A 26,906-nucleotide genomic window follows, 5' to 3' on the forward strand; every position below is an offset into this window, starting at 1 on the left:
CTCACTGCAACCTCCGCCTCCCAGGTTCAAGTGATTCTCCTGCCTCAGCCTCCCGAGTAGCTGGGACTACAGGCATGAACCACCACGTCTGGCTAATTTTTGTATTTTTAGTAGAGACAGGGTTTCACCATGTTGACCAGGCTGGTCTCGAACTCCTCACCTCAGGTGATTCACCCACCTCTGCCTCCCAAAGTGCTGGGATTACAGGACTTTGTGAGCCACTGCACCAGGCTCATCGTAGCTTTTCAAGTCAATAGAAGTCTGGTGTTTGAATCCACGTCACATCTTCCCTTCTAGGTGGGCAGTTGTGGTGCACTAGTGTGCATACACACCCCAGATTCATGCCCAACTCCATTGGATGTTTTCCAGGTGGGGAGTCGTCCATACCTCCCTCAGCCGCCCCATTCCCAGAGACAGGAAGCCCTTCCCACTAAGACATATTCCTCCTGCTCTCCGTGGTGCAATGTAAACATCTTCTTTCTCGCGACGTGGGGCTGTGGATTTAAATTTATTACCGTTAAGCTCAGATGTTTTAAAGCTTCCTGTCTACAAGCCTGAGAAAATCTCTTCATACTCTCCTTTCCTCCACTCTAGACAAAGTGTAGCCCTGGCTCCCTAAGGCATACAACCCTTTAGAGACCCAGACTGCTAATTTCTTCCTTTTCTTTTCTTTTTTTTTTTTTGAGATGGAGTCTCGTTCTGTTGCGCAGGCCGGATGGAGTGCAGCGGCACAATCTCGGCTCACTGCAACCTCTGCCTCCTGGGTTCAAGCGATTCTCATGCCTCAGCCTCTCGAGTAGCTGGGATCACAAGCATGTACCACCATGCCTAGTTAATTTTTGTATTGTTAGTAGAGATGGGGTTTCGCCACGTTGACCAGGCTGGTCTCGGACTGCTGACCTCAGGTGATACGCCTACCTCGGCCTTCCAAAGTGCTGGAATTACAGGCCTGAGCCACTGCGCCCAGCTGGGACTGCTCATTTCAAATAGGAATTAGATTCTTTCCCAGGATGAGGAGGGACACTTTGGCCTCCTTTGTCATGGGAAGCTGTCACTCTCCTCTCGGACTCTGGGGTGTGTATTGAGAGCTCAGGGCTATAACACAGAGGCCTGTGCTGATGTCGTCTTGTTCCTCTGCCCTTTGCTGGCAGGATGGCTCTGGGGAAGGACAGAGGCTCTGGGTCCCACTCTGGGGCTGTTTCCACGGGGTCTGGAAGGACCATGGCCACTGAACGGGCTGCGGCCCCGTCTATGGACGCAATGCCAATAGGCAGCTGCAACAGTGCAGCCAGGGGGAGAGGAGGGTGTGCGAGTTACCCTGGAGAGTCCTTTCCCAGAGCGCTGCCTCTGTCCACGCTGACTATATGACCAGTAGAACCAAGGGTGTGGCTGAAGCTCTCAGGCCAAAGGCCAGGGAGAGGAAGCACCAGCTGCTTTTTTAGACTCTGTTCATTGAGCACCCACTCCCCCCACCGACCCCGAGTGAGGCCAGGTGTAGGTGGCACCTCCAGCCCAGGTGGCCACTGCAGCTGCCTTGCTATTGGGGAGGAGGCGGGCATCTGCAAGCTGCCTTCCTTCCTGTGCAGATGGACTCCCTTGGGGCCTTTAAAGATGGAAAACACCACTTTGAAATGGGATTAGATATGAATGGGGGGAGAAGGGGCAAAAGGGAAAAATTCTGGCTTCAGAATAGAAGAAATGGATCAAAAACACAAACAGCTTAACAAAGTAATTAAGAATGTGGGCTCTGCAGTCAGACCATTCTGGGTTCAAGTTCTAACTCTGCCACTTACATTCTGGGTTCAAGTTCTAACTCTGCCACTTACTTGCCCTGTGATCTCAGTTCAACAGCTTAACTTTTGTGCCCCAGTTTTTTTCATCTAAAAAATAGAAGATACTATTACCTACTTGACGGGCCTATTGTAAAAATTAAATAGTTCCAGGGAAGTACTTAGGGTGGGGTGTGGAACATAGATAGCAAATATTTGAGTGTTTGCTGCTAGTAATTAGGTGACCTCATATGAAGAAGGAGCTCCTGGAACAGGGGTAGGGCAGGTGATAAGTTAGACAAGAGTTTGGGGATCTTGGCCTCCCTTGCTGGCTTGGGGCTTGGAAGATCCCATGTTGGACAAGGAGGGCTGTTCCACCAAGCGGGGCCGAAAGTGCTTTTAACCCACCCTGCCACTCCAGGCACCACATGGCATCGCTTGAAAACTGTCAAGGAAGGAGCATCTCCCACCACTCAGGGCCACGCACACACGTGGTGGCCAGCTCTGCAGATGGAATGAGAGCAAGCTGCTGCAAGTGGCTAGAGTGTGTCAGCAAGTGTGTGTGCAGTCATCGCCAGACAGCTCGGCGAGGCATACACAATGGAAAACAAATGTGTGGTATTCTGGAATGTAAAGCAAAACATCCAAAACAATCCCCCACATCAGATGATTTTGGTTAAGATCAGAATGCCTGCTTTCAGCGGAAAAGGGATTTATGGGCTGGCCAGCGTATGCTACGCGTCTGGCAAGCAGGCAGTGGAAACTTGAAATGGGATTTCTTGTTTAGAAAGAGGTTACCTTGGGCCAGGACCTCCCTTCCAATGATCCCCAGCATCCTAACGCCAGCACACTTCGCTGAAGCTTTTCTCCTCTCCAGGGCAGAGGAAGGGCTCCGGGTTTCTAAATGATGCTGACTTTGTCCTTGAAAGGAGGGAAGATTTCTCAACTCTTGAACTTATTCAGACCAGGTAGCTGCCTAATTTCCAGAAAGGTATGCTGAGAAAAAGCTTATGGAGTTCCTCATCCTCTGCCACACCCTGGAGAGGGGACCAAGCTGTCTCCCTTCTATCAGGGAGGAGACAGGCCAGCAGGTAACTGATGTCTGCGTGGCATGTGCTGTGCATGGGACAGAGCAAGAGTGCTGACAGCTGGGTCACTCATGCCTGCTCTGTGACCATGGGCAAGTCGCTTTACCTCTTGGAGCCTGTTTCTTCATCTCTCACAGGGATGATACTAACTAGCTTTCAGGCTCTAAAGCAGCCGACTAAGAATCAGAAGGAGCAACAGGGCCTTATAGTGTAATTCCAGCCACCTCCCTGGGGAAACTCTCATGCATTGCATTACTGTTGCTCCCATAGGGAGTATTCTCCTGTAAAGTAATGCCCCGGACCAGCGTGAGGCCAGGCTCGAACATTTACACACAACTGAGCCAGGCATAGCAAGGTGGTGGCACCCCCAGGCTGTAACTGTCCAGGGCCACCTTCCCCCTTCCACCCAGGAGCCCCCCAGCTGCACTAGCACCCCTGGAAAGGGAGGCCACAGAATCAGTAGGCAGATTAAGCATGTGCTTAGGACACCAACCATGCAGGTAGTTCAAGGAATCCAGGGAAATAGGCACTTTTTTGAGCTTTATCTTACAAGTTCAACTTTTTTTATGTTGAATTATATGGGTTGTGGGGTAGGGACTGTAATCTTCCAAGTGTCCAGAGCACTAAATGGCCACAGAAGGCAGAAGTTGGCCTCCCCAGGGACCTGGCTTGTCATGAAATGTTGGGTTTAAGTGTATGGGTGGACCCCTCTCCCCAGCCTGCCCTTATGGTGTAAAAGAGCAACATATAATAGCAGGGGCCATTTATGACCCAGGGACATTGCTGGGGTTGCGGGGAGTGGGCCAGGAGCAGGCAGGGAGTTGTCGTGATAGAAATGCCGATTCCCGTGGGGAGACAGCAAATTAGTGACTCTCCTTAAGCCTCACTTTCCTTATCTGTGTAATGAAGGTAATAATACAACCAGTGTCTTATGATTGTTACTGGGACTAATGGGATATGTAATGTAAAGCTATTATATGGGCCTGGCTCACAGGCAGAGCTCCTGTGTTAGCTTCTGCTGCTGTTGCTGTAGTTGCTGTTACTGGTACCCCTCCTTAACATTTTTCACAGTTTGAGGTTGTCTAAATGTTCACATTCATCCATATTTTCTCACTTCAGTTCATGAAACCACATCACACAAGATGACTCAAAGCTGAAATCTACCTCCCGTCTTTCTCCCTCTCAAACATGAATTGGAGGACGTAGCTTTCCATCTGTCTATAAAACACTCATTTCTGAGACATCCCCAGTTTGGGGAAGACAGAGAAAGAGGAGAATCCGTTTTGCACTTTGCTGGAAACGCCTGTAAGAATGCCCCATTGGCAGAGACTCGCTTTGTGGAGCTCAACTTGGAAATTAATTTACAATGGAAATTGAAGGAAAATCTACTTCATATCCACACCAAGAAGGGTGGCCTCAAGGCTTCTCCTTCAGTTCACTCCTTGTGCCTCCCAAAACGAAGTTGATTCTTCATACGTAGAATTTTCTGGACACCTAGAACACCCACACCCAGAAACCAGGTCCCAGAGAGATGCAGAGCCACAGTCACCATTGCTTGTGTAGACACCGGGGGTAGGAAGTGGAAGGAAGGTAGCACCTGAGGGTGCAGCTTCCCAGGGACCACCACCTCTCCCAGCCTCAGTGGAGGGAGACAAGAACAAACCCAAGGGAGAAGCTACTGGTCGGCATCTTCCCTCTCTCCCTCTTGGCCCTCACCTAGGCCAGGGTCAACAACCTGAATCGAAAGTGTCTGTTGTCAGGCTGCAGCAGGCAGGGAAACCCTGTCACCAGGTTAAGGTTTAAGTCAGAGCATTTTGCCAAGTTCAGTATGTCCAAGCCTCCCACTTGTCCCCCAAGAAAATTTCTCAGGGATTGGCATCTTTCCCGGTCACCCCCCGGCCAGTGAGGAAGCACCGCGCATTGAGAAGAGCATAGCTTTGAGTTGTGTATGTGGAGCTGGTTCCATTTGAGCTCTGCCTCTTCTTGACTGTGTCTTTTTGAGTGAGTTGCTTAAAATCTCTGAGCCTGATTCATCCATAAAATGAGGGCGATGAGAGGATTCAGTGAGAGACTGTACATAAACCACCTCCTGTAATGTGGCGGGGGCGTGGGTCCTTGTACATAGTAACGCCTACTGTGAAATTGCTACTATGGTGTTCTTTATTTTCCCTAAGCTAGATAACCTACAATTTGACCATCAGCCTCTTTTTTTTTTTTTTTTTTGAGATGGGGGTCTCACTTTGTCTCCCAGGCTGGAGTGCAGTGGTGCCATCTCAGCTCTCTGTAGCCTCGACCTCCTGGATTTAAGCCATCCTCCTGCCTCAGCGCCCCCCCGCCCCGCCCCAAGTAGCTGGAACTACAGGCGTGTGCCACCATGCCCAGCTCATTTTTTGTATTTTTTAGTAGAAATGGGATTTGACCGTATTGCCCAGGCTGGTCTCCAACTCCTGAGCTCAAGCAGTCTACCCCACTCAGCCTCCCAAAGTGCTAGGATTACAGACCTGACCATCAGCCTCTGAGTGTATTCTATGGAAAACAAATGTTTTTCTAGAGTTCAGGAAGGTTTGAGGAGAAGTCCAGTGTCGGGCATAACAGTGGGCTGGCCTAGGGAGCACAGCCGGCTGCAGAATTCGGCGGGGAGGATCTTACCAGGAGTGCCCGGCTGCAGGCTGTGGGAGCCTCTCACGGGCCCACTGAGTCATCAGGGCCTGCCTGTTAGCGGAGGAGAGTTCACACAGGCAGGGCCTGGGTGAACTGGGAGCCAAATGCAGGTTCCAACTTGAGCCCTTTACCATGACTTCCTGGCTCAGTAGTTTCAGTACAGAGTTGTCCAGCCACTCTCTCTCCTTTCTTCACTCTTCCTGCCTTCCCACCTCTCTGTATCCTCACCCTTAATGGTCACCACGCCGCAGTTCCAAGGTGACCCCAGGTGCGCTCCCCGTGGCTTCACAGTGCTGGTTAGAGCATTTGAGCTCCCACTCTCCAGATCGGAGTGTAAAGCAGCAGGGTCCAGTCCTGCTCCCGCATTGGGCTGGGCGGTGAGCTCTCCCTTACACCTGCGAAGCACCTCCAGCTCGGAGGAAGCTCGGAGGAAGCTCACACCTCCCATCCATGCCTCAGGGTTTTCAGCACTGGCATTTAGAAAGCTATTATCTGGGTTCAGAACCCCCAGAGAGAGCTTTTCTCTCTCCTTCCTGATTGTTGGTGCGTAAACGAAGGCCTAGAGTAGTGGTTCGGAAACTTGAGCGTGATGCGAGTCACCTGGGGAGGTGTTGGAAAACAGTGCCGGCCCAGTCCCACCCGTTTCACTGAGTGCGTCTAGGAGGGGACTGTGAATTTGCCTGTCCGGGTTCCTGGGTCATCCTGCTGCTGGTCTGGGGTCACTTTGAGAGCTGCTGGACTGGCAGAGAGAAGAGTTTCCTGGGTTGCCTTTGAGGATAAGAATTTCTGAAGATTTGAGCACTGCCTTCAGACAGGAGCTCGGTAGAAGTCCCAAGAACAGAGTTGTCTAAAGAGGCAAGATGGCCCCCTAGGATGCGCCTGACCAACCAGTCATACATACAAAAGGGAAATCAGGTTCTCTAGGGCTGTGATCTCTGAGGCTTTTCAACTTGGCTGTAGTAAAACTAAAGTTACTAATATGCCCTGTTGTCATGTAGAAATTCCGCCATGAACTATCACAGTAGTTTACTTGTGATGCTTAAGGAGAGCAAGTCGTAGTGGTTTTTTCTGCTGATTACAGCGGAGTTCAGTTTTCTTGTTGCTGGTGTTTACTGTGTGGTGGGGCTGGATAAGGGAGCACTCCAAGACCTCTAGTCCTGCCCGAGTGGCTTTGCCGTTCCAAAGACAACAGCCCCAGCCTTCATTTGGAGGTGGGGGAGGAGGACACAGGGTTGGAGGAGGTTGTGGGCATCGGGATCCTGTTTGTTCTTGCTGGCACCGCCTGGCCCGGCTTCCTGAGGAGTGAATCAGCCCATCCAAGGCTTGGCATGCAGTAGTGAGCCAAGGTTGCCATGGAGATGGGCGAGGCCCAGAGCCCACAGGTCTGGGTGGCCTGACTTGTTTTTAAATGTTGAAGTCTGCGAACACAGAGGGCTATCTCCACTTCTGTGGCTTTCTTAAAGCGTGACTGGTATTTTGGGGTCTGGAAAACTGCTACTGGGGGAAAGCTTGCATCCCCAATATTTGGTGTGTTTCTTACTTCCTGGGTGCCATGGACAACTATGACTAATGGTCTCCCAAGTTTAGTAGATTACAAAAACAAAAACCAGGGCTGACAAGTATCTTACTGAAGGAGGGTAATAAAGAGGCCAAGGTTTTCTTTCCTGCCCAACCCAGGAAAATCCCCTCCCTCTCTGTTATCTGCTGCCGTAATAACTCCTTTCAGCAGGCTTAATTTGCCCACGGAAGCAGTTTGTGATCCGAGGAAGGGCAGAAGCCTAAAATCTGAGCCAACAGTTTCCCTTAAGCCTTCCTTCCCCACTTTTCCTTGGCCATTCCCATCCAGTCTTAGTGGAGCTCTGGATGGCAGTTTGCGGGTGTGAAGCGGATAAATTTATCCATTTTCCTCCACTACCCAGCACTCACACAGACTCCCACAGAAACCAGAAAACAGAACCCCAGTGTCCTAAATTCCCCCGCTGCCACCCAGCCGCCTTCTCCCATCACGGGAGGACCCAACAGCTGTCCACAGAAGGCCCATGAATTGCCCCACTGTCACCTCACGTCTTTCTCAAGGTTTATTATTATTGTCATTTTTTTTCCCCTATGGAATCCAGCTGGCTGTAACACTTCACAGTTTTCAGAATGTTTTACATGCATCACTTTATGTAATCCTCACCCTCAACCTGTGTTGAAGGCAGGACAGGTATCATAGTGTATTGTTTTGCAAATGAGGACTGTAACGTTCAGAGAAGCTGAGGAAAGTGTGTAGTGTCAGAGCGCTCCTAGGTAGCAGTGCCAGAATTAGAGCCCAAGTTTATATCCGTCACCGCCCAGTCATTCTCAACAGAGGTGTGCAGTGGAATCCCGGGGAGCACAAAGAGTCCCCTGGGATTGCTGAGGCAGGTGCATGTTTAGAAATCCCCCAGTTAGGCCGGGCGCCGGGGCTCACACCTGTAATCCCAGTGCTTTGGGAGGCCAAGGTGGGTGGATTGCCTGAGCTCAGGAGTTCGAGACCAGCCTGAGCAACATGGTGAAACCCTGTCTCTACAAAAAAAAAACCAAAAAAAAAAAAATTAGCCATGTATGATGGCTTCCACCTGTGTTCCCAGCTACTTGAGAGACTGAAGTAGGAGGATCGCTTGAGTCCGGGAAGCAGAGGTTGCAGTGAGCCGAGATTGTGCCACTGTACTCCAGCCTGGGCGACAGATTGAGACCTGTCTCAAAAAAAAGTATTTCCCGCCGGGCGCGGTGGCTCAAGCCTGTAATCCCAGCACTTTGGGAGGCCGAGATGGGCGGATCACGAGGTCAGGAGATTGAGACCATCCTGGCTAACACGGTGAAACCCCATCTCTACTAAAAAAATACAAAAAACTAGCCGGGCAAGGTGGCGGGCACCTGTAGTCCCAGCTACTCGAGAGGCTGAGGCAGGAGAATGGCGTGAACCCGGGAGGCGGAGCTTGCAGTGAGCTGAGATCCGGCCACTGCACTCCAGCCTGGGCGACAGAGCGAGACTCCATCTCAAAAAAAAAAAAAAAAAAGAATTTCCCCAGATGATTCTGATGCCCACCCAATATAGAACCAGGCCCTAGGTGGTACAGCTGTGCGGGTAACAGCTCACTATTCTTTCTATTAAGCCACCTGTCCCTTGCTGAAAATTGTGTATCATTTTGACCATGGGCTCAGCAGAGTAACCAAGTAGCCATTGCTTTTCCAGGAGGACAACGGGAAGTTGGGAAGAAAGTTATCCCTCCTTCCTGGACTCCATCCACTCACCACTGCCCACCTCCAACCCCTCCCAAAGTGGTAGATGTGGTCACCTCAAGGCTAAGGCAGTCCTCAGCAAGAAAACACCATGAACAATGATCTGCTCCCCACTTTCTGGGCTTTCCAAGACAGCTGAATAGAGGAAGTGTAACAAATATTTTGTCCTTTTTAAAAAATGGGCTGGGTACAGTGGCTCATGCTTGTAATCCCAGCACTTTGAGAGGCCAAGGTGGGTGGATCTGCTGAGCCCAGGAGTTCGAGACCAGCCTGGACAACATGGGGAAACTTCATCTCTACAAATAATTTTAAAAATTAGGCGGGCATGGTGGTGCACACCTGTAGTCCCAGCATCTCAGGAGGCTGAGGTCGGAGGATCACCTGAGCCTAGAGAGGTCGAGGCTGCAGTGAGCCACGGTCACACCACTGCACTCCAGCCTGGGTGACAGAGTGAGACCCTGTCTCAAAAAAAAAAAAAAGCGTATGGCCAGTCAGGTCATATTACAGAAGAGGGGACCTGGAGGAAAAGGGGGCCCATGCCAAGAGCACCCAGTTTGTTTGCCTACAAAGAATTTTTCTTTCAAGTAGGATTTGTCTCATAGGCAAACTTGGCTTCTCCCACCTGGGGAAGTGGTATGCAGTACGCCCTCCCCCTCACTGAAACTACCTTCTTCGCTCAACCCACTGCTCTTTTCCTCTTCCTCTGGGTTACCTTCTCCTTTTCAGCACACTTACTTCAAGAATTTCCTTCAGGAAGCCAGGCTGTACATACGAACCTCCCCGGGTTCTAACTGGAACTGGTTTTGCACACTTGGCATAGGGTCCCCAGAGCAGCCAGGTGCCCCTAAGCTCCATTACACTGCGATGTTTTTTGTTTAATCCTCCTTTGAAATTGGAAATGTTTCCTTCGACTCCAGGTGTGTGTTTCGGTGTAAGATTTCTGAACCTGTCCCTGCAGCAAGATTTTGCAGTGTGAGTCACTGAAATTCTCATCTTTGCGTGGGAGCCTTTGGTGAATTGTGCTTTCAGTGGTGAGTGGGTGTGGCAAGGGATGACCAGGACAGTGTTTGGACTCCTTTGAGGGACAGGGCTGCTGGCAGAGTTGCAGATAAAGACTGAGGACAGCAATGCATGGGTTGTTCGTTGTTGTTGTTGTTTTTGGAGACGGAGTCTCGCTCTGTCACCCAGCCCGGAGTGCAGTGGCTTGATCTCGGCTCACTGCAACCTCTGGCTCCCGGGTTCAAGTGATTCTCCTGCCTCAGCCTCCCAAGTAGCTGGAATTGCAGGCACACGCTGTCACACCCGGCTAATTTTTGTATTTTTAGTAGAGACGGGGTTTCACCATGTTGGCCGGGCTGGTCTCGAACTCCTGACCTCAAGTAATCTGCCCGCCTTGGCCTCCCAAAATGCTGGGATTACAGGCATGAGCCACCGCACCCAGCCTGCATGGGCTTTTTATAAACTTGGTTTTCAAAAGTCTGTATAAGGATTTGCCCATAAGTCACACTGGGACATGTTTCACCAACAGAAAAAGAAATCATTGTCATTCCCCAAATATTCCCCAACCAACCTTCATGGGTCTTCCTTAGTATCTTCTCTGGGTAAATAATTGTTCTTTGTGGTTTCTTTTATTTTTATTTTATTTTATTTTTGAGACAGAGTCTCACTCTGTCACCCAGGCTGGAGTACAGTGGCGTGATCTCGGCTCATTGCAAGCTCTGCCTCCCGGGTTCACGCCATTCTCCTGTCTCAGTCTCCCAAGTAGCTGGGACTGCAGGCACCCGCCACCACGCCCAGCTAATTTTTTGTATTTTTATTAGAGACGGGGTTTCACTGTGTTAGCCAAGATGGTCTCGATCTCCTGACCTCAGGCGATCCACCCACCTCGGCCTCCCAAAGTGTTGGGATTACAGGCGTGAGCCACCGCGCCCGGCCTCTTTGTGGTTTCTGACTCTTATGAGACGTTAGAAGATGGATCTGGATAAAAGGCCTGGTGGGAAAGGAATCTGGTCCAAATGAAGAGGATGCAGGAGAGGAGATCTGGGTGGGTTTCAGATAATTTTTCACTGAAGTAGTCATTCATTCATGGAGTAATTATTTACTAATGACCATCTGTCCAAAGCATGTATGGGGCAGAGGAGATAAAAGAATGACTCAGAGGTCCCCCGGACCTCAGGGAGCTTGTGCTCTGCTGAGACAGGAGGCAAGCCCCAGATAGAGGAAGGGCAGAGAGTGCGAAGTGCGGATGCTGGAGAGGACAGGACGGAGGCGGCACTGGCCTGCTCACGTGCTTGGCTTGCTCGGGGATTGCATTTGCCGTTTGCTTGGAGGAATGGGGGAAAATGGGTGGGGAAGCAGCAGGCTTGGCTTAGGTGACCACGACAGCATTCCAGCAGGAGGGACTTGTACTAGCAGAGGCACAATGCATGAGGCTTAACTCAGGAAACTTGCAGAGGTTCATCTAAGGAGCAGACAAGGAGGAGGCAGGGTTCAGTGGTGTCAGCTGCTGCGGGATCCCAAAACATGAGGATTCAGCAAAAGTCTTAAGACGTGCGACCCCTTTTGGGTTGGGAGAAAGGCGGTGACAAGCCAGTGAGAACTTGGAGGTAGTTAAGCCGCCCGCTCAGGGGTGAAAGGAAAGCAGAGAGCACCCTGAAGGAGCTGCGAGGTTGAAGAAAAAGAGGGTTCTATTTTTGGTTTTGTTCTGTTTGCATTTTTAGGTTAGGGAGACCTGCCTGTGTCTTCGCAAAGCTCAAAAAAGTGGCAGAAGCAGACCTGCACGGTCAGGAAAGTGATTAATTAATGGAGCAGGTTCTTGAAGGAGACAGGAAGCTCTGAAAGAGAGAGGCCTCCGCTTCTTTATTGTTTTATACACTTTGCTTTAGAATAATTTTAGATGTACAGAAAAGTGGCAGATAGTGTAGCCAATTCGCTCCCCCTCCTCCCCAGTTTCCCCCATTGTACTGTCTCATATTACCATGTTTCATTTGTGACGACTAGGAAACCACCGTTAGTGCATTCTGTTAACTGAGCTCCACACTCACTCGGATTTCACTAGTTGTTCATGTAACGTCCTGTTTCTATTCCAGGGTCCTATCCAGGACACCACAGGACAGTTGTCATGCCTCCTCAGTCTTCTCTGGGCTGTGACAGTTTCTGTCTTTCCTTGTTTTCCATGACCTTGACGGTTTGGAGAAGGACTGGGCAAGTATTTTGTAGGCTGTGCTCAGTTGAGGTTTGGCTCATGTTTTTCTCCGGGCCTAGCACCAGTGAAGAAATGAAGAAATTTCCAGTGAAACAATGGGAAAAAGTGACCCTTTTCCTCTCGGCCCTGTCAAAGGGATGGGACCATTTTTTGGCCAGATAGCAAAGGAGCTTTTCCCAGCAAAACCAGAATGTTTCCATTTGGCTTTTCTTGGAAACGAAAGAGGAAACCATGGGCAGGGCCGCGGGCTGGGGGTGGGAGCTCTGGGCTCTCTCCTGCATCCCCGCCCGACCAGCTGGGGATACTGCAGGTTGCCATCCCCTCTCCACAGCCCCGGGTACAGGGCCCTGTCTCTCTGAGCATCCGCGTCAAACCTGCTCTGCTCCCGCCATGGTGGGCTGGAGTGGGGAACAGGGCCCGTCTCTCTGGGCATCCGCGTCAAACCTGCTCTGCTCCCGCGATGGTGGGCTGGAGTGGGGCAGCCATCGAGGAGATTGCGTGGTCAGCATGCCGCCATATGTCTGCTAATTAACCTGGGAGGAAGCCATCGGCCCCTTGGCCTCCCGGACCCCTATATTCTCATTTATGGAGTCCCTGAATAATTGACTTGGCACCGTCTTTTAAGGGTTAAAACTGTCTTTGTTTCTTGCCGCTGGCCCCTCCCATTTAGTTTCTCCTGTTATTAAAGTAGCTGAAGCTAGGTGCAGTGGCTCACACCTGCAATCCCAGCGCTTTGGGAGACTGAGGCAGGAGGATTGCTTGAGGCCAGGAATTTGAGACCAGCCTGAGAAACATAGCGAGACCCCTGGCTCTACCAAAAAAAATAGGTTTAAAATATTAGCCAGGATTAAGGGCATGCGCCCGTAATCCCAGCTACTCAGGAGGCTGAGGTGGGAGGATGGCTTGAGCCCAGGAGTCCAAGGCTACAGTGAGCTATGATTGCACCACTGCACTCCAGCCTGGGTGACAGAGCAAGACCCTGTCTCAAAAACTAAAGCAGCTGGGGTGAAAGCCAGATGGGGGGAGGGGAGCCCCTCTATGCCACACCAGATAGTGAGTTCTCCTGGAAAGTACTTTAGAGCGCCTTAGCGCTGCCTGACAACCGTGAAAGCCGTTATTGGGTGGCACTGATTATACAAGTTTTGTGAGCCTGCGACCCCAAGCCATTGTGACTCAGCCAACTGGAGCAATTTCTCCAACAGCGTTACAGAAAATGGGGCAGCTAATGGTTCACATAGCATCCCCTCCGGCCAGTTAACTCAGTCATTCTATCAAAAAAGGCAGCAGGGTTCACTCCTGATTTTTGTGAGCCAAGTGCTCCCAGTCATGCCCCTGGCCCTCCCTTTTCTCTGGGTTACTTGAACCTTTCTCCTCTCTTATTGTGAGTTGTTAAGCCTATGAGACCGAGACCTATGACAGCTTTTCCCATTTTTCCAGAGCCAGCTGCTCTTCCTTCCTGGTTGTAGTGAAATGTTGCAGCTTTGACAACCAAGCAGCGTGATGTAAGGTTTAAGGTGGGGTCCGAATGCAGGGGACTCCCGACTCCCAGCTTGGCCTGGCCCTTGGCCAAGATAAGACCTGAGAGCTTCCTTTTCCCTCCTGGTTCCGGTTCTCCAGCCCAGCATCCTTCTTACCACCTGTGCACAGAGACCAGCTCAATGACTCAACTTAACGTATTGACTCAGGGTCCTTGACATTGGGGCTTTCTATAAGATGGAAGGGGCCTTACCCCTGGAGCTTCCACTGGGGTACCCTGTCATCATCCGAGCATGGAACATTCCCAGAGAGACGCAGCTCCTGCCCGTGAGCGGCTGCTGTGCAGAGCGTAGCTTTACCTCATCTTACAGCTTAGTTCCTGGGCAGGCCTGGGATTGTTTTCATTCTTTTCTGCAACTCACTTAGGAGTTTTCCCAGCAGATAAGGGGTGGGGTCATAACTTCACTCATCAGGGAAGGTAAGATGACTTGGAGATAATTACTTGATAAGCACAAGCCCAGAGCAAAAAGGACAGTAATGAGCACCGTCTCACCATCTCCCTGTGCCGCAAGAGCATCACAAGACCAGGGCGAGAGGGGAGGACCAGGATGAGAAACAGGTTGTGGCTAAACGTGGCCCAAAATTGAGCTCCGTGGACCAAAACTGAGCTCCGGCCTACGGTTTTCAGGTTAACACTTTCATGCCCAGAAGGTGGCCAGCAGCCTCAGTCTTCCATTCCCAGGGGTCTGACTGGGCCTCCATGGGGTTGGGGTGGAAGGAGGGAAGGTATCACCCTTGTACTTTTAACGCTCAGGGACTCGGGGACCCAGGCCAGGACTTGCCACCTACAGAGTCAAGACCCACCCAGTGTGTGTTTGTGTAGTCCCTTGTGTATGGAGATTCAAGCCACATAACTCTTCTAGCCCAGAATGCTCCCAGCAGGGCCCGCCTCCCCGCCTAAGCTGACTGCAGTGCTCCTGGCGGTCGGGGAACCCACAGTCTGAATGCGAGTACCTTGTTTGGTCCAGGACAGTGGAGACTCACGCTTCTCCCCAACCAAGCAGTGATCTGCTTGCTGCCTCTGGATTAACCCAGGAGACCCTCCCTCACTGGCCTGTCTTTTATTAAGAAGGAAAACCGGACCCGTGTTTGAACGCAGAGCTCTCAAGTTCATTTTAACACTAAAGTTCCTGTGCCTGTGTGCGTTTTCATCCTCTGCCTTGTCCAGCCGCGGGGCATGTGGTGTTGTACAGACCTTACCAGTGTGTGGAGCTGCCTGCCCTACGGTGGGGCTGAGACTGAGAAGATGCTGAGCCACAGTCCACAGGCTGGGAAGTGCAGGGCTGGTGGGGCTTCACGCTGGTAAAGTGAGGTTGTTCTCCTGCAGCCCATTTGGTACCTTCCTCTTCAGATGCACTTCTGATATTAACTCCTTTATTCTTTTTTTTTTTTTTTTTTGAGATGGAGTCTTGCTCTGTCGCCCCGGACTGGAGTGCAGTGGCCGGATCTCAGCTCACTGCTGCAAGCTCCACCTCCTGGGTTTACGCCATTCTCCTGCCTCAGTCTCCCAAGTAGCTGGGACTACAGGCGCCTGCCACCTTGCCCGGCTAGTTTTTGTATTTTTAGTAGAGACGGGGTTTCACCGTGTTAGCCAGGATGGTCTCGATCTCCTGACCTCGTGATCCGCCCATCTCGGCCTCCCAAAGTGCTGGGATTACAGGCTTGAGCCACCACGTGCAGCCAACTCCTTTATTCTTTAGCCATACCTAAAAGGCAGGGAAGGGCCGCATCTTACAATCCCTGCTTTACAGATGGGAACACTGAAGCAATAGAATATGAAGCCAGACTCTGCAGCCCCTCGTGGCGGAAGCAGACCTGCCTGGCAGGAGCAAATCTGCTTATGTTCCTGGGGTGTAGGTGAGGTTGTGACTGCTGCAGGCGGAGGTCTGGGTGGCCCTTCCCAGTATTTCCACCTCCACTGTCCACCCAACACGCCCGCACTCACTGCCATATCGTGAGGGAAAGGAGAGGAGAAAAGAAGGAAGGAAAGGGAGGCCTGTCCACACCATGGGCGATCACCAGCTCCTACAGCTGAGAACCAAGGTCCCTGATGAGCGGGCTCTGGCATAAGAGTGCCTCTGTTGACGAGAGTGGGCCAGCAAAACCTGAGCCCACCCGCTCCTGCTTCCAGCCGGCTACCACACTGGAGGCCTGTGAGTCACTCCCCCGGCAAGCCCTGGTACGGGCGACGACGAGGGAGCTCAGCTGGCGCTGAGTGGACTTGGCAGGAGGCCTCCTGCCCAGCATCTAGTTCAGCAGTGCCAGCGAGGGGAGACCCTGACATGTCATTTACTGAGCAGCAGGTCTCCAGGGACGTTGCAGCTGCCCTCCCTGGTGCATGTGTGTCTGTAACTGCGTAACCATCACCCAAGTCAACCATTAGAATATGACACCCCCAGCCACGTGGCACCTCCCTGAGCGTGATTTCCTCCTCTACCTAAGCATCACCGCTCGCCTGACAACAATGCTTTTCCTTTATCATTTATAGCCACATGTAAGCATCTCACTCTGTGTGCATCCCTAAACAGCACAGCGATTTTTAACTACATGGAATCGTATTGTGTGTGTTCCTGTGGCTCTGGCTTCTTTGGTTTAGCATTGTGAGATGCACTCACAGTGTTGTGTGTAGCTGGAGTTACTCCTTTTCACTGCTGTATAGTGTTCTGTTGCCTATAAAATACCCCTGCGGCCAATGGGCGGCAGGTAGGTCACTGTTTATTCCTCTCTTTCTGGTATTTTTAGTACCTGAATTAATCAAACATACCCCGTAATGGCATCTGCAGCTACCAGGCGTATATGAGGGGCAGAGACCAAGAGTGGTCACAAAGTCCTTTGCAAGTCTCACCCTTCAGCGCGCGGGGACTGCGTTGTTGCCGGCAGCCAGAATTAATGCTGACGTCCTGTGTGTCTTGCAGCTTGCTGGGATTGCTGTCCTTGCCATTGGACTATGGCTGCGATTCGACTCTCAGACCAAGAGCATCTTCGAGCAAGAAACTAATAATAATAATTCCAGCTTCTACACAGGTGAGGGATGGGGAAGGCTTGGTGAATTCAGACGGCAATTCTGCATAAATTCAGACTCTGGCTCCAACAGAGTTCCTCCAACTTTGGAGGCCCCAGTTGACCCAGGGACTTGGGCTTGGGAAAGACTTTTGCTCTGGTCACACTGGCCAGTCATGTCCCTTTCAAGTTGTGCAGTTTTTGTGTGTGTCATTGTGCCTGTGAATTTGCATTTAACTGATGTGGTTTCTTTTCCTGATGGCCAAGTCGGGCATGTTGATGGTTCTCTGATATGATATTGCATCTGCCAAAGTTGCACCCATTCTTTTTTTCTTTTTTTTTTTTTTGAGATAGTCTTGCTCTGTCACCCAGGCTGGAGTGCAGTGGCATGATCTCGGCTCACTGCAGCCTCTGCATCCCAGGTTCCAGCGATTCTCCTGCCTCAGCCTCCTGGGTAGCTGGGATTACAGGCGCATGCCACCACACCTGGCTAATTTTGTATTTTTATTTGTATTTGTAGTAGAGACAGGGTTTCACCATGTTGGTCAGGCTGGTCTCGAACTCCTAACCTTGTGATCCACCCACCTTGGCCTCCCAAAGTGCTGGGATTACAGGCGTGCACCACCACTCCCGGCCAGTTGAACCCATTCTTGAGGGTTTACAAACCTCCGTTCTCATCTCTGATGCTCTCTCCTAATTATGTCTTCTTATCCTGCATAATTTCCTTAATTCAAAAAGCTTTGTCCTGGGGTCTGCAGTGCTGGAAGAAGATATAGATGGCTTTCCTCTTCACTGTTCAGATAGGGACTCTGAGACGCAGAAAAACATCAGCCTCCTGGAAAACACAGCAACAACAGGAGAGACTAGAATGGACTCTGCCCAGCCCTTTGAGCCCCCTGGTACTGGGGTAAAGCTGTGGTGTTGAGTTTTATTTGTTTGTTTTTGAAACGACTTTTGCTTTGGGAGAAAGGCTTCCAGTTTAAACCTGCCTGGGATCCTCTGAACGTGAACAGACTTGGCAGGGTTTTTTTCCCTACACTCAGGCAGCCTCGCTAGCACCCTTCTGTCCCTCTCGTTGCTGTATCACCACGTCAAAGCTCCCTTCAGAGGAGGGGGATCCTGGTGCTTGCCAAGTGCGGTTGCTTGCGTCGGCATGAATTCAGACTCTGTGGCTGTATTCTGCCTGGCTTGGAGGTAGGAAACTTTTCATTTGTGAGAAACAAAGGAAACCTCCTATTTTTAGGATGACACTGACATGTTGTCAGGCTCAAAGTGTAAGTTTGGTCACTTCCTTCCCACCCACCAAAAAAGTTATTTTTACAAAGGAGGGAGAAAACAGTTATCTCCCAGTCCCTCAGGGAGAAGCAAGGCTGGCCAGCCATGTAGACCTTCCCTTTCCCACCTCTGGAACCGGGTAGGGAGAGTCTTTAAAAACAGTCCATTGGTTGCGTAACATTTGAGCCCTGTGGATAGTTTTGCTGGGTTTACTGCCTTGTATTGTTAGCTGGGGTTTTTTGGGGTGTGTCTCTCTATTGTCGGAAAGAAAGTGAGAGAAAGCACAACGTATGTTTAAAAAGAAACTACGCATACACACAGAGTTTTTAGGGAAAAGGTTTCTATAGCGCCCTGATTTGTTTTAGCAACAGAACATTTTTTGCGAGTCTGAGACAGGCTTAGAATGCTGTCCTGCAGAGCGGGAGGGAGGAGCCGGGTGCGGGTGCTGGGGAAGACTCTCCATGCTCCACACCATGTTCCAGAAGAGAGCCCGCATTGGGGGAGCAGGTCTGCCGGCAGGAGCAGGCACAGTCAGGCCCGCTTTCCTAAGCAAAAGCCCTGTGGCCGGTGCCTGTGTCTCCAAAGAGAGACTCAGCCCTCCCTTGTCCTGGCTGCTTCTAACAAACCACTTTTTCTTTTCTGTTACCCAAAGCCCCTATGGCTGATTCTTTATATTTTCAGATGTGGGAGGTAAGAATCTCATGGGTAAGAGGATGGAACTGGGAGGAAGACACTCACATTGTTGAGCCCCCTCCTTTGTGTGTCATTCATTGTCTTGTGCGTATTATATAATTTAATCCCCTTCACTCCGAGAGGACTGTGGAATGATGCTCATCTCACAAGTGCAGGAACTGAGGCCCAGAGAGCGTAAATAACTTGTCTAAGCTTATATTCCCTCAAGAGGCAGGGCCAGGCTTTGAACCCAGGCCTAAAAGAGCTGCTTCTCGGGCTGTCCTTGCCAGGCTGTGGGGTCTCCCTCTGTAGGAATGGAAAAGGTCTGTCCTGGCTGAATGTGCCCCATTGGCAGGGATGGGGTGGGGCTGTCTTGGCCCTTTTACTTCACCCAAGTTGTGGTCGGGGAGAGAAACCCCTGTGTGGGTGGCCCAGCCAGCAGCCGGCAGGTGGGAAGGCGGCGGGGTGGCAGGAGAGTGGTGAGCACCGTTAGAGGAGCTGGGGCTCGCCTCTGGGAACCTCACAGGATTCAGATCCTGCAGGTCATCGCAGGGCCTCCCTGGTGGCCGGTGGTCCTACCTGAAGTGACCAGGAGGGTGATTTGAAGGCACAATCCAAAGAGACACAGATCCCCTCGTTGGGGTCTAAGGGCCACCGTCCATTTAGCTGTGCCAGAGAAATACAGATCCTTTGCAGTTCCACCCCGTCCTGGGAAAAGAGCAGAGCTTCGAAGACTTCGTTCTGCTTGCAGAAGGGCAGGCCAGGGGGATGATGCACGTGACGTTAGAACAGCAGCACTGACTGGGCACGGTGGCTCACCCCTGACCTCAGGTGATCCGCCCGCCTCAGCCTCTAGCACTTTGGAGGCCAAGGCAGGCAGATCACCCGAGGTCAGGAGTTCGAGACCAGCCTGGCCAACATGGCAAAACCCCTAAAAAATCTCTACTAAAAATACAAAAATTAGCTGTGCGTGGTGGCATGCACCTATAATCCCAGCTACTCAGGAGGCTGAGGCACAAGAATCTCTTGAACCCGGGAGGCAGAGGTTCCAGTCAGCTGAGATCACACCACTACACTCCAGCCTGGGCAACAGAGCAAAACTCTATCTCAAAAGAAAAAAAAAAAGAACAGCAGCACAGCATTCTGAGCACTGCTTAGGTCTGGGCTGCGCCTTGAACTTCACTGAACGCTTTAGGAAATAATAATTGTCATCCTTGGCAAAGGGCCAAGGATGCGTCACTCTGTGTCCCCTTCCCCATGAGACTGTGAGACCAACCTTCTGTGCTGGCACGGAGTCCTTCTCCTAGCAGATGAGCTTGGAGTGCCAGCCACACCCTGGCTGCTTTTCCAGGGGAGAGTCATGGGGTGACCACCCCTTGCACTGGGCCATCAGCTATCTGCAGAGCAACCCACAGGCCAGCCTGACCGTGCAGCTGACTTTTCAGGAAACCCGAACAGCCCAGGGGTGGTTTTTCTCCAGTGGGGCCGCTGCTTACCAAGTAGAGAAAAAGGATATCACCAGGCAGAAAAGCAAGTGACAATCTTCCCAACATTCAGACAGTCCGTGGTGAGTCCAGAACGGCTGACGGCCTTATATGGGCCTTCTCTCCAGTCCAGGCCTGGAGATTCAGCCTGTCAGCAAGATCCCTAATCCCAGGCTGCAAGCGTGTTGGGGAACTTCGTTTTCTTGGTCCTAGGCCAGCAGCCTTTCCCAGCTCCCTGGTGTCCCTCCAGAGCCATGGCTGCTGAATGAGGGCTTCTAGGAGGGCTCCAGCCAGAGGCCGCGCATGCTCCCCACTTCCTCGGCCAGCCCCCTATCCATCATGAGGTGCCTGGTGATTTTCAGGACACGCGACACTTGGCCTCAGTGAGCTGGCATCCCCATCCTGGCTTGTGACCAGGGGCAGTTCATTTTGTTGGTCTGGGCTTCATTTTTGTCCCTCCTGAAACCAGCACGGCTTACACAAACACTCCCTTACACAAACACTCCCTTACACAAACACTCCCTTACACAAACACTCCCCTCTGAGGCAAAGAAGTACAGTGTGTGGCAAATGGAATTCCATTGTGGCGCTTATTCCTGTGAACTCGGGAGGGCGGAGAACAAAGACGGAACCAGTAGGGGCAGAGGTGGGGCTCCTTTGAACACCTGATGGAGTTATTTGGATATAATAAACTTTTATTGCAGGCCAGAGGCCCTACCGGATTTTGTTCTCCTTCACACAAATGGGCGTGGTGAATGCTGTTTGCAAGACAGAGCTGGTGCAGGGACAGGAGCCTGCTGTGTCCTCTCCCTGGCCTAAGCTGAGAGCCCTGATGAACAGTGAAAAACACTGTTCCATTTCTTGTGTAAAGGACACCCTGGCTTATGCTACTGCTGCTACACCAGCCTTTTTTTTTTTCCCCCTAGGCCTGTCATGTCAGCCTGAAAAAAGCAGAATAAACAACCCTCAAGCAAATTCATACCGTAATCCTAGAGAAGGCTCTGTGATGGATAAGTTTTTCCATGAGTCAGACAGCAAGCTAACATTCACTTGTTTTATAAGGAGGAACACTTTGTCATTGTCATCAGCAGCCCTGGCTCACAAGCTTGGGGTGTAAGCGATGAGTAGCCTTTCCAAAGGGAAGCACTGAACAGCCCTTGTAAAAAAGCAGCCCAAGCCCTGCAGTGGTTCCGTGACTTCCATGGGGCCTGCTTCCAGATGAGCTGCCCCTAGAGCTTGCTGGCTGCTGCTGAGTCCCCAAACACAGCTGCCAGAGGATCGCTTCCCTTTTCCCCGGACTAGAGAGGGCTAAAGCTAGGCACTGGAGATCTGTGGCCATCCACGCGAGATTTAAAGCCCACAAAACCCTTGATCTTAAAATCTTCCTCTGCTGAGCCCTAGCATGAATATTTCATATTAACCACAAGCCCCATTAGGAGAATGGTCTCTTTCTTTGCGTGGGAAATACTTTTCCCTTTAGTAGCTCACTTGCAGTTAATCCAACTCCCTTGGCCTCTGCCAGGACCGCCAGGTTCATGCACTGGGATCTGGACTTAGAGAAAACATGTCTGCCTGTTGGTTCCCACTCCACTGTATTTCACGTGCTTGTAAATCCTTTTGATCTCTTAATACCTCCTGTTTATTCAGCCCCTGCTATGGAGCTCAAAGGAGTGAACTCATCCTTCCTTGACTTGCCCCCATGAGATGGGGAGAAACTGGGGCTTTTCACTGTCCCCATGTGAGAGAACCAAAGGAGGCTGTCCTCTTACCCAGTGTCCCATGCGCGGGGCTGCACGGCCTCCCCAAGCCCAGCTTGTGGCCTCACAGTGTTTGACTGCCCAGGAAGATGCGACCTGACTTGAGGACAAGCCACATTTGTCCCCGTGCCCAGTCTGGGCCAGGCATGCACAAGAACAATACACATATTCTTGCACCGTGGGGTCTGCCAGTAACCAGTAACCCCACGTGACTTGACCTCACGACGGATGTGGGGGAGAAGGGGGAGGAACAAACGCTCTCTGTGTGCATTCTGCTCTGTGCTGCCCGTGAGCCTCAGCTGTGGGCAGACTACGTGGTTCGTTGCCTGCAAAGCCTCAGCCCTGCTCAGATGCAGATGTGGGACAGTGAAGTCAGTGTGTCACCTGCCGAGGGTTCTCATCGAGTGTCCTGCTGTGCATCGTGGGGAAACATCACAGACTTTCTCTCGCGCGTGCGTTTTCAGCCCCTACTTCAAGGATATCTCTGGTCCCAATGACAGGAGCGTAGGGAGACAGCAGCAGGTTAAAATTCACCACGGTGGTTATTAATGATTGTTACATTGTTACTCATGTTATAATTAACAACAGCTAGCATTTGTTGTGCACGTGTGGATTATATCACTTAATCCTCACGGCAATCCTGGAAGTGGGCATTATTGCTACTCCTGTTTTACAGATTAAAAAACTATTGCGGGCCGGGCGCGGTGGCTCAAGCCTGTAATCCCAGCACTTTGGGAGGCCGAGATGGGCAGATCACGAGGTCGGGAGATCAAGACCATCCTGGCTAACACAGTGAAACCCCGTCTCTACTACAAAATACAAAAAACTAGCCGGGCGAGGCGGCGGGCGCCTGTAGTCCCAGCTACTCGGGAGGCTGAGGCAGGAGAATGGCATAAACCCGGGAGGCGGAGCTTGCAGTGAGCTGAGATCCGGCCACTGCACTCCAGCCTGGGCGACAGAGCGAGACTCCGTCTCAAAAAAAAAAAAAAAAAAAAAAAAAAAACTATTGCACAGAGAGGTGAAGTGGCTTCCCCAGAGTCACAGAGCTAGTGCTCTCGACATGTGACAGTAGCCTCTCCCAAGGCTAAACAAAACATGCCTGCAAGACAGGGAGGCACAGAGACTTCTCTGCTGGTTTTCCCAGGGGGCCCATGTAGGGCTGGGGTGCTGATTAAGGGAGTAGTCCCTGCAGGACAGCTGTGGCTTCTCAAGAATAGAACTGTGGGGTGGCCCCTCTGGGCATTCGTTCCTTTGCTGGGCTGTGGGACGAATGGGACCAATGCTGCTCCACTGTGTTTCTGTCCCAGGGATTTGCATTGTTCTGGGTTTGGGCAAAAGTTATAGAAGTCGCTGCCCTTCTCTCACCTCCTTCCCATCAGCCACTCAAATCAAGGGCTTAGTGATGGTGTCACTCATCCGCTCCTTAGCAAGGAGGAGCCTCTTCACCCTTAACCTGGAATAACTGAGTTGCGACTGTTAAGATCTCGTTAGCATGCTATAGAGATCTTTTGAAATTTCCAGTAACATACCTCTTTAATTTTACTCGTAAGGAAATTGAGGCCCAGAGAGGGAAAGTGTCTTACCCCAGGTCACACAGCAATCAGCATCAGTGTTAGGGCCAAAAGAAGGGTCTTCTGACACCCCGATCCGTGTCCTTTGCACTAGAGTCAGGTATTGGACCTTTGCCAAGAGGTGCCTTGGGGGCGTTCCTAACTCTGTGTGCCTCACCACCACCCAGCAACAGGGCAGGGAGGCCCGCCTTCTGGGAACAGGCAGAGTTGGTTCCCCCCACCCCTGGGTAGGGGGGTGCCTAGGTATGCATGGCCCCTTCCTGCTGGAAATCTGCTCTGACAGCATCCTCTGCAAGGCAGGGTCCCAGAAGTTAGCCAAAGTGTGGAGGGTGTATGCTAACTAGCTTGAGTGGACTCATCGTGCTGGAAAGAGCTGAGAGACTGGAGCAGCTTGCATTCCCAATGTGGGGATTCCCATGGATAGTCTCTGTCCTGGATTGAGGGCTAATGGGCACCTTCCAGAAGGGCTGAGGGTAAGGTAGGCGCGTAGGCTTGATGAAGTAGAGTCATGGAAGAGAGGCTGGTGGGAAGGAGACCTGGGGGCAGAGGTGGAAGAGGAGGCTGTAGTTTAAGGAAAGGGAACTTCTTCCCCGAGAGGAGGGGAATAAGGAGTCGGGGAGGCAGGAGTTAGGCAGAGGGAAACAAACTGCCGAAGATGCCTGAGCCTCTGAACTGATGTCTCCACACGTGTGCGCTTCCTCTGTCCTCCCGTAGGAGTCTATATTCTGATCGGAGCCGGCGCCCTCATGATGCTGGTGGGCTTCCTGGGCTGCTGTGGGGCTGTGCAGGAGTCCCAGTGCATGCTGGGACTGGTGAGTCTCCCCTCGGCATCCCCGCGGCCACCCCCTGACTCCCACCGCCAAAACCTCAGCGGGCCCAGACCCAGACCCACAGAACAGATGGAGGGGGATGGGGTCAAGAAGGTACCCAAAGGGCACGAGCTGTCCTCAGCCTGGGCCCCTCCCCAATGTGAGGCATAGCCCCTCTTCCTTTCTGGAGCCTGTCTTATCGCTTCCCCTAGGCAACTAAAAGGACTTTGTTTCCCCCTTTTCTCGAGGACCACGTTTGCTTTTTTCCCCTGAATCCACAGGTACCTTTGCCTTCTCCTTCTTTCAAAATCTGTTTTGATCTTTTCCAAATTCCATGGAGTAGATTCACTCCCTTTACTTCCCCAAATCTCTGTGTCTTTTGTGAGCAATGGTAGTGTCCTGCTCACTGACTCTTCACTAACGCCTTGTAAATGCTAGTTCTGGGCTCGGCTGTGCTCAGCTCTTTCCTCATGTCCGGGCACCTTGCCTCACTGTGGCCTCTGTCCTGGGCTTGGTTAACTGCCTGTTCTGTGAACTTCTTCCCTGCCCCTTCTAGGCTATTCATTTGTGCCACCAGATGCCTGTTCCCCAGGGAGTTGTCCTCCCTTGTCCCAAAATACCCTTCGATTTTCCTGGCTGGTTGGCTGGGACTGTTCTCACCCTGTCCCCTCGCTGCCTTCCAGTTCTTTGGCTTCCTCTTGGTGATATTCGCCATTGAAATAGCTGCGGCCATCTGGGGATATTCCCACAAGGATGAGGTAGGTTTTTCCCATGAGATCTCTTGGGTTTGGGAGTTGGGGGATGGGGGACAGTGAAGCAGGGGGCAGGTCCTGGCTGGGCACTTTGTTCCGCTTTCAGCTGTTGACCAGGCCCCTTATCTCATCGCGTGCCTGTGTGCCAGCGAACGTGCCCTCCTCGGGGCAGGGAATGTCAGCGCGCTTACTGTCCTGTGCGAGATTGTGTCTGTCAGTCATGGTGTTGGCTTATAGTAGATGTTCAGGAACTACTCGTTGGGCCTGTGTGTGTGTGTGTGTCTGTCCGTCTCACACCTCAGCAGCCCTCTCCCCCAACTTTTAGAAAGATTACTCAGAAAATACAGGCTTTCTGTGGGTTGGACACCCTTGCCTCCTCCTCTGACCTATAAATAACACGTTCAAGTGCTGCCCCCATGAGCCAAGTGCTGCCCCCAAGCCTGTGCAAGGTCCACAGATGTTTGAACTATGGGCCCCACTTCCGGAGACTTGACCATCTAGTATGGGAAAAAGACATGAAATCGACAAGGGTCATAGAGGTGATTTATATCCAAAGTACTATGGGATTTGAAAAGGTGGGGTGGGGAAGGGAATCTTTTTTGGCTTCATAGACAAGGGAGCCGTGAAACCTTGAATGAGAGATGTGTTCAGGAGGAAAGTTAGTGGAGGCAGGGGACTGCCAGTCAAAGGGGTGGAGCATGGCTGGGCTTGGGCTTACATGGGGAGCCCTGCAGAGTTTTGGACCAGGATGGGCCATATCAGAGTAGAGTTTTTGGAAGGGCTACCTTGTCATGTTCAGCAAGAAGAGGGAAGGAAGAGAGATGCTGGAGGCAGGAAAGGAACCCTATTGTTTTGTTTTGTTCTTGAGACTAGTCAAGTACGGTAGTGAGAAGCAGGGAAAAATGGAACACGGACTTCCATCTATAACTGACGTGAGCAATCCATTGAGATAACTCACTACTTTTAGACCGGCCAAGGGAACTCTGTTTAAAAAAAAAAAAAAGTAGGCCGGGCGCGGTGGCTCAAGCCTGTAATCCCAGCACTTTGGGAGGCTGAGACGGGCGGATCACGAGGTCAGGAGATCGAGACCATCCTGGCGAACACGGTGAAACCCCGTCTCTACTAAAAAATACAAAAAAAAACTAGCCGGGCGAGGTGGCGGGCGCCTGTAGTCCCAGCTACGCAGGAGGCTGAGGCAGGAGAATGGCGTGAACCCGGGAGGCGGAGCTTGCAGTGAGCTGAGATCCGGCCACAGAGCGAGACTCCGTCTCAAAAAAATAAAAATAAAAAAAAAAGTATCCAAGCAATAACAGCTACAGCCATAGAAACAGGAAGGGATCTTTGTGGAAAATGTCAGGAAGATGCTGAAGGAAAAATGCCGGCTGTGGGTCTGTTAACTGGATGTGGGTGAGCATCAAAGGGGCAGACATGCATTAAATTGGGATGTACCAGACGCAGGCACATAATAATATATCCCCTATATTATAATACAATAGCTGACACGTCCTCCAGATTTACTCTGTACTGGACATAGTGGCAAAGGACTTAACGTGTGATATCTCATTTAAATTCTCACAATAACCTATGAGCTATAGGGACAAATGTGGAAACTCCGTGCACAGAGGTTTAGTAATTTGCCAAAACTCATACCTAAGTGAAGAGAAAAAGAAGATGGAAGCCTGAGGAAATAGTCAAGTCCGGAGTAGTAGTTTTTAAAATATTATTAGTCTTTAGATCGTAGAGCTTCAATTTAGGAGCGAAGCAGAGCTGAAGAACTGACCAAAGTATAAGACACAGGGAGAAACGGCCAGAGCAGGTTTCTGGAGGATGTGGGAGGAGATGGGAAGTGCCCAAAGGCCCCGAGAGAAGGCATTGCTAGTGGCTGCCATCTGCCCAGTGATGTCCAAGCACATGGCCGAGAGCTTAAAGAGAGAGAACAAGATGGAACGCATAACATTTGTTCATGGAGAAAGATGTGAAAATGTGGCCGGGCGCGGTGGCTCAAGCCTGTAATCCCAGCACTTTGGGAGGCCGAGACGGGCGGATCACGAGGTCAGCAGATC

General features: G+C 51.4%; 1 protein-coding gene across 3 annotated transcripts in view; it reads left to right on the forward strand.

Annotated features, from left to right (window-relative positions):
* Positions 1-26,906, forward strand: part of CD9 (CD9 molecule) — a 40,652-nt gene that overhangs the window by 9,957 nt on the left and 3,789 nt on the right. For all 3 annotated transcript variants that reach the window (XM_011951657.1, XM_011951662.1, XM_011951651.1), the window contains 3 exons: positions 16,439-16,547; positions 23,997-24,094; positions 24,775-24,849. In XM_011951657.1, coding sequence (XP_011807047.1) covers positions 16,439-16,547; positions 23,997-24,094; positions 24,775-24,849 — 282 coding nt within the window. The remainder of the gene's footprint in view (positions 1-16,438; positions 16,548-23,996; positions 24,095-24,774; positions 24,850-26,906) is intronic.

Source organism: Colobus angolensis, unplaced genomic scaffold, assembly GCF_000951035.1.
Source record: "Colobus angolensis palliatus isolate OR3802 unplaced genomic scaffold, Cang.pa_1.0 Scaffold11, whole genome shotgun sequence".
Classification (NCBI taxonomy): Eukaryota; Metazoa; Chordata; class Mammalia; order Primates; family Cercopithecidae; genus Colobus; species Colobus angolensis.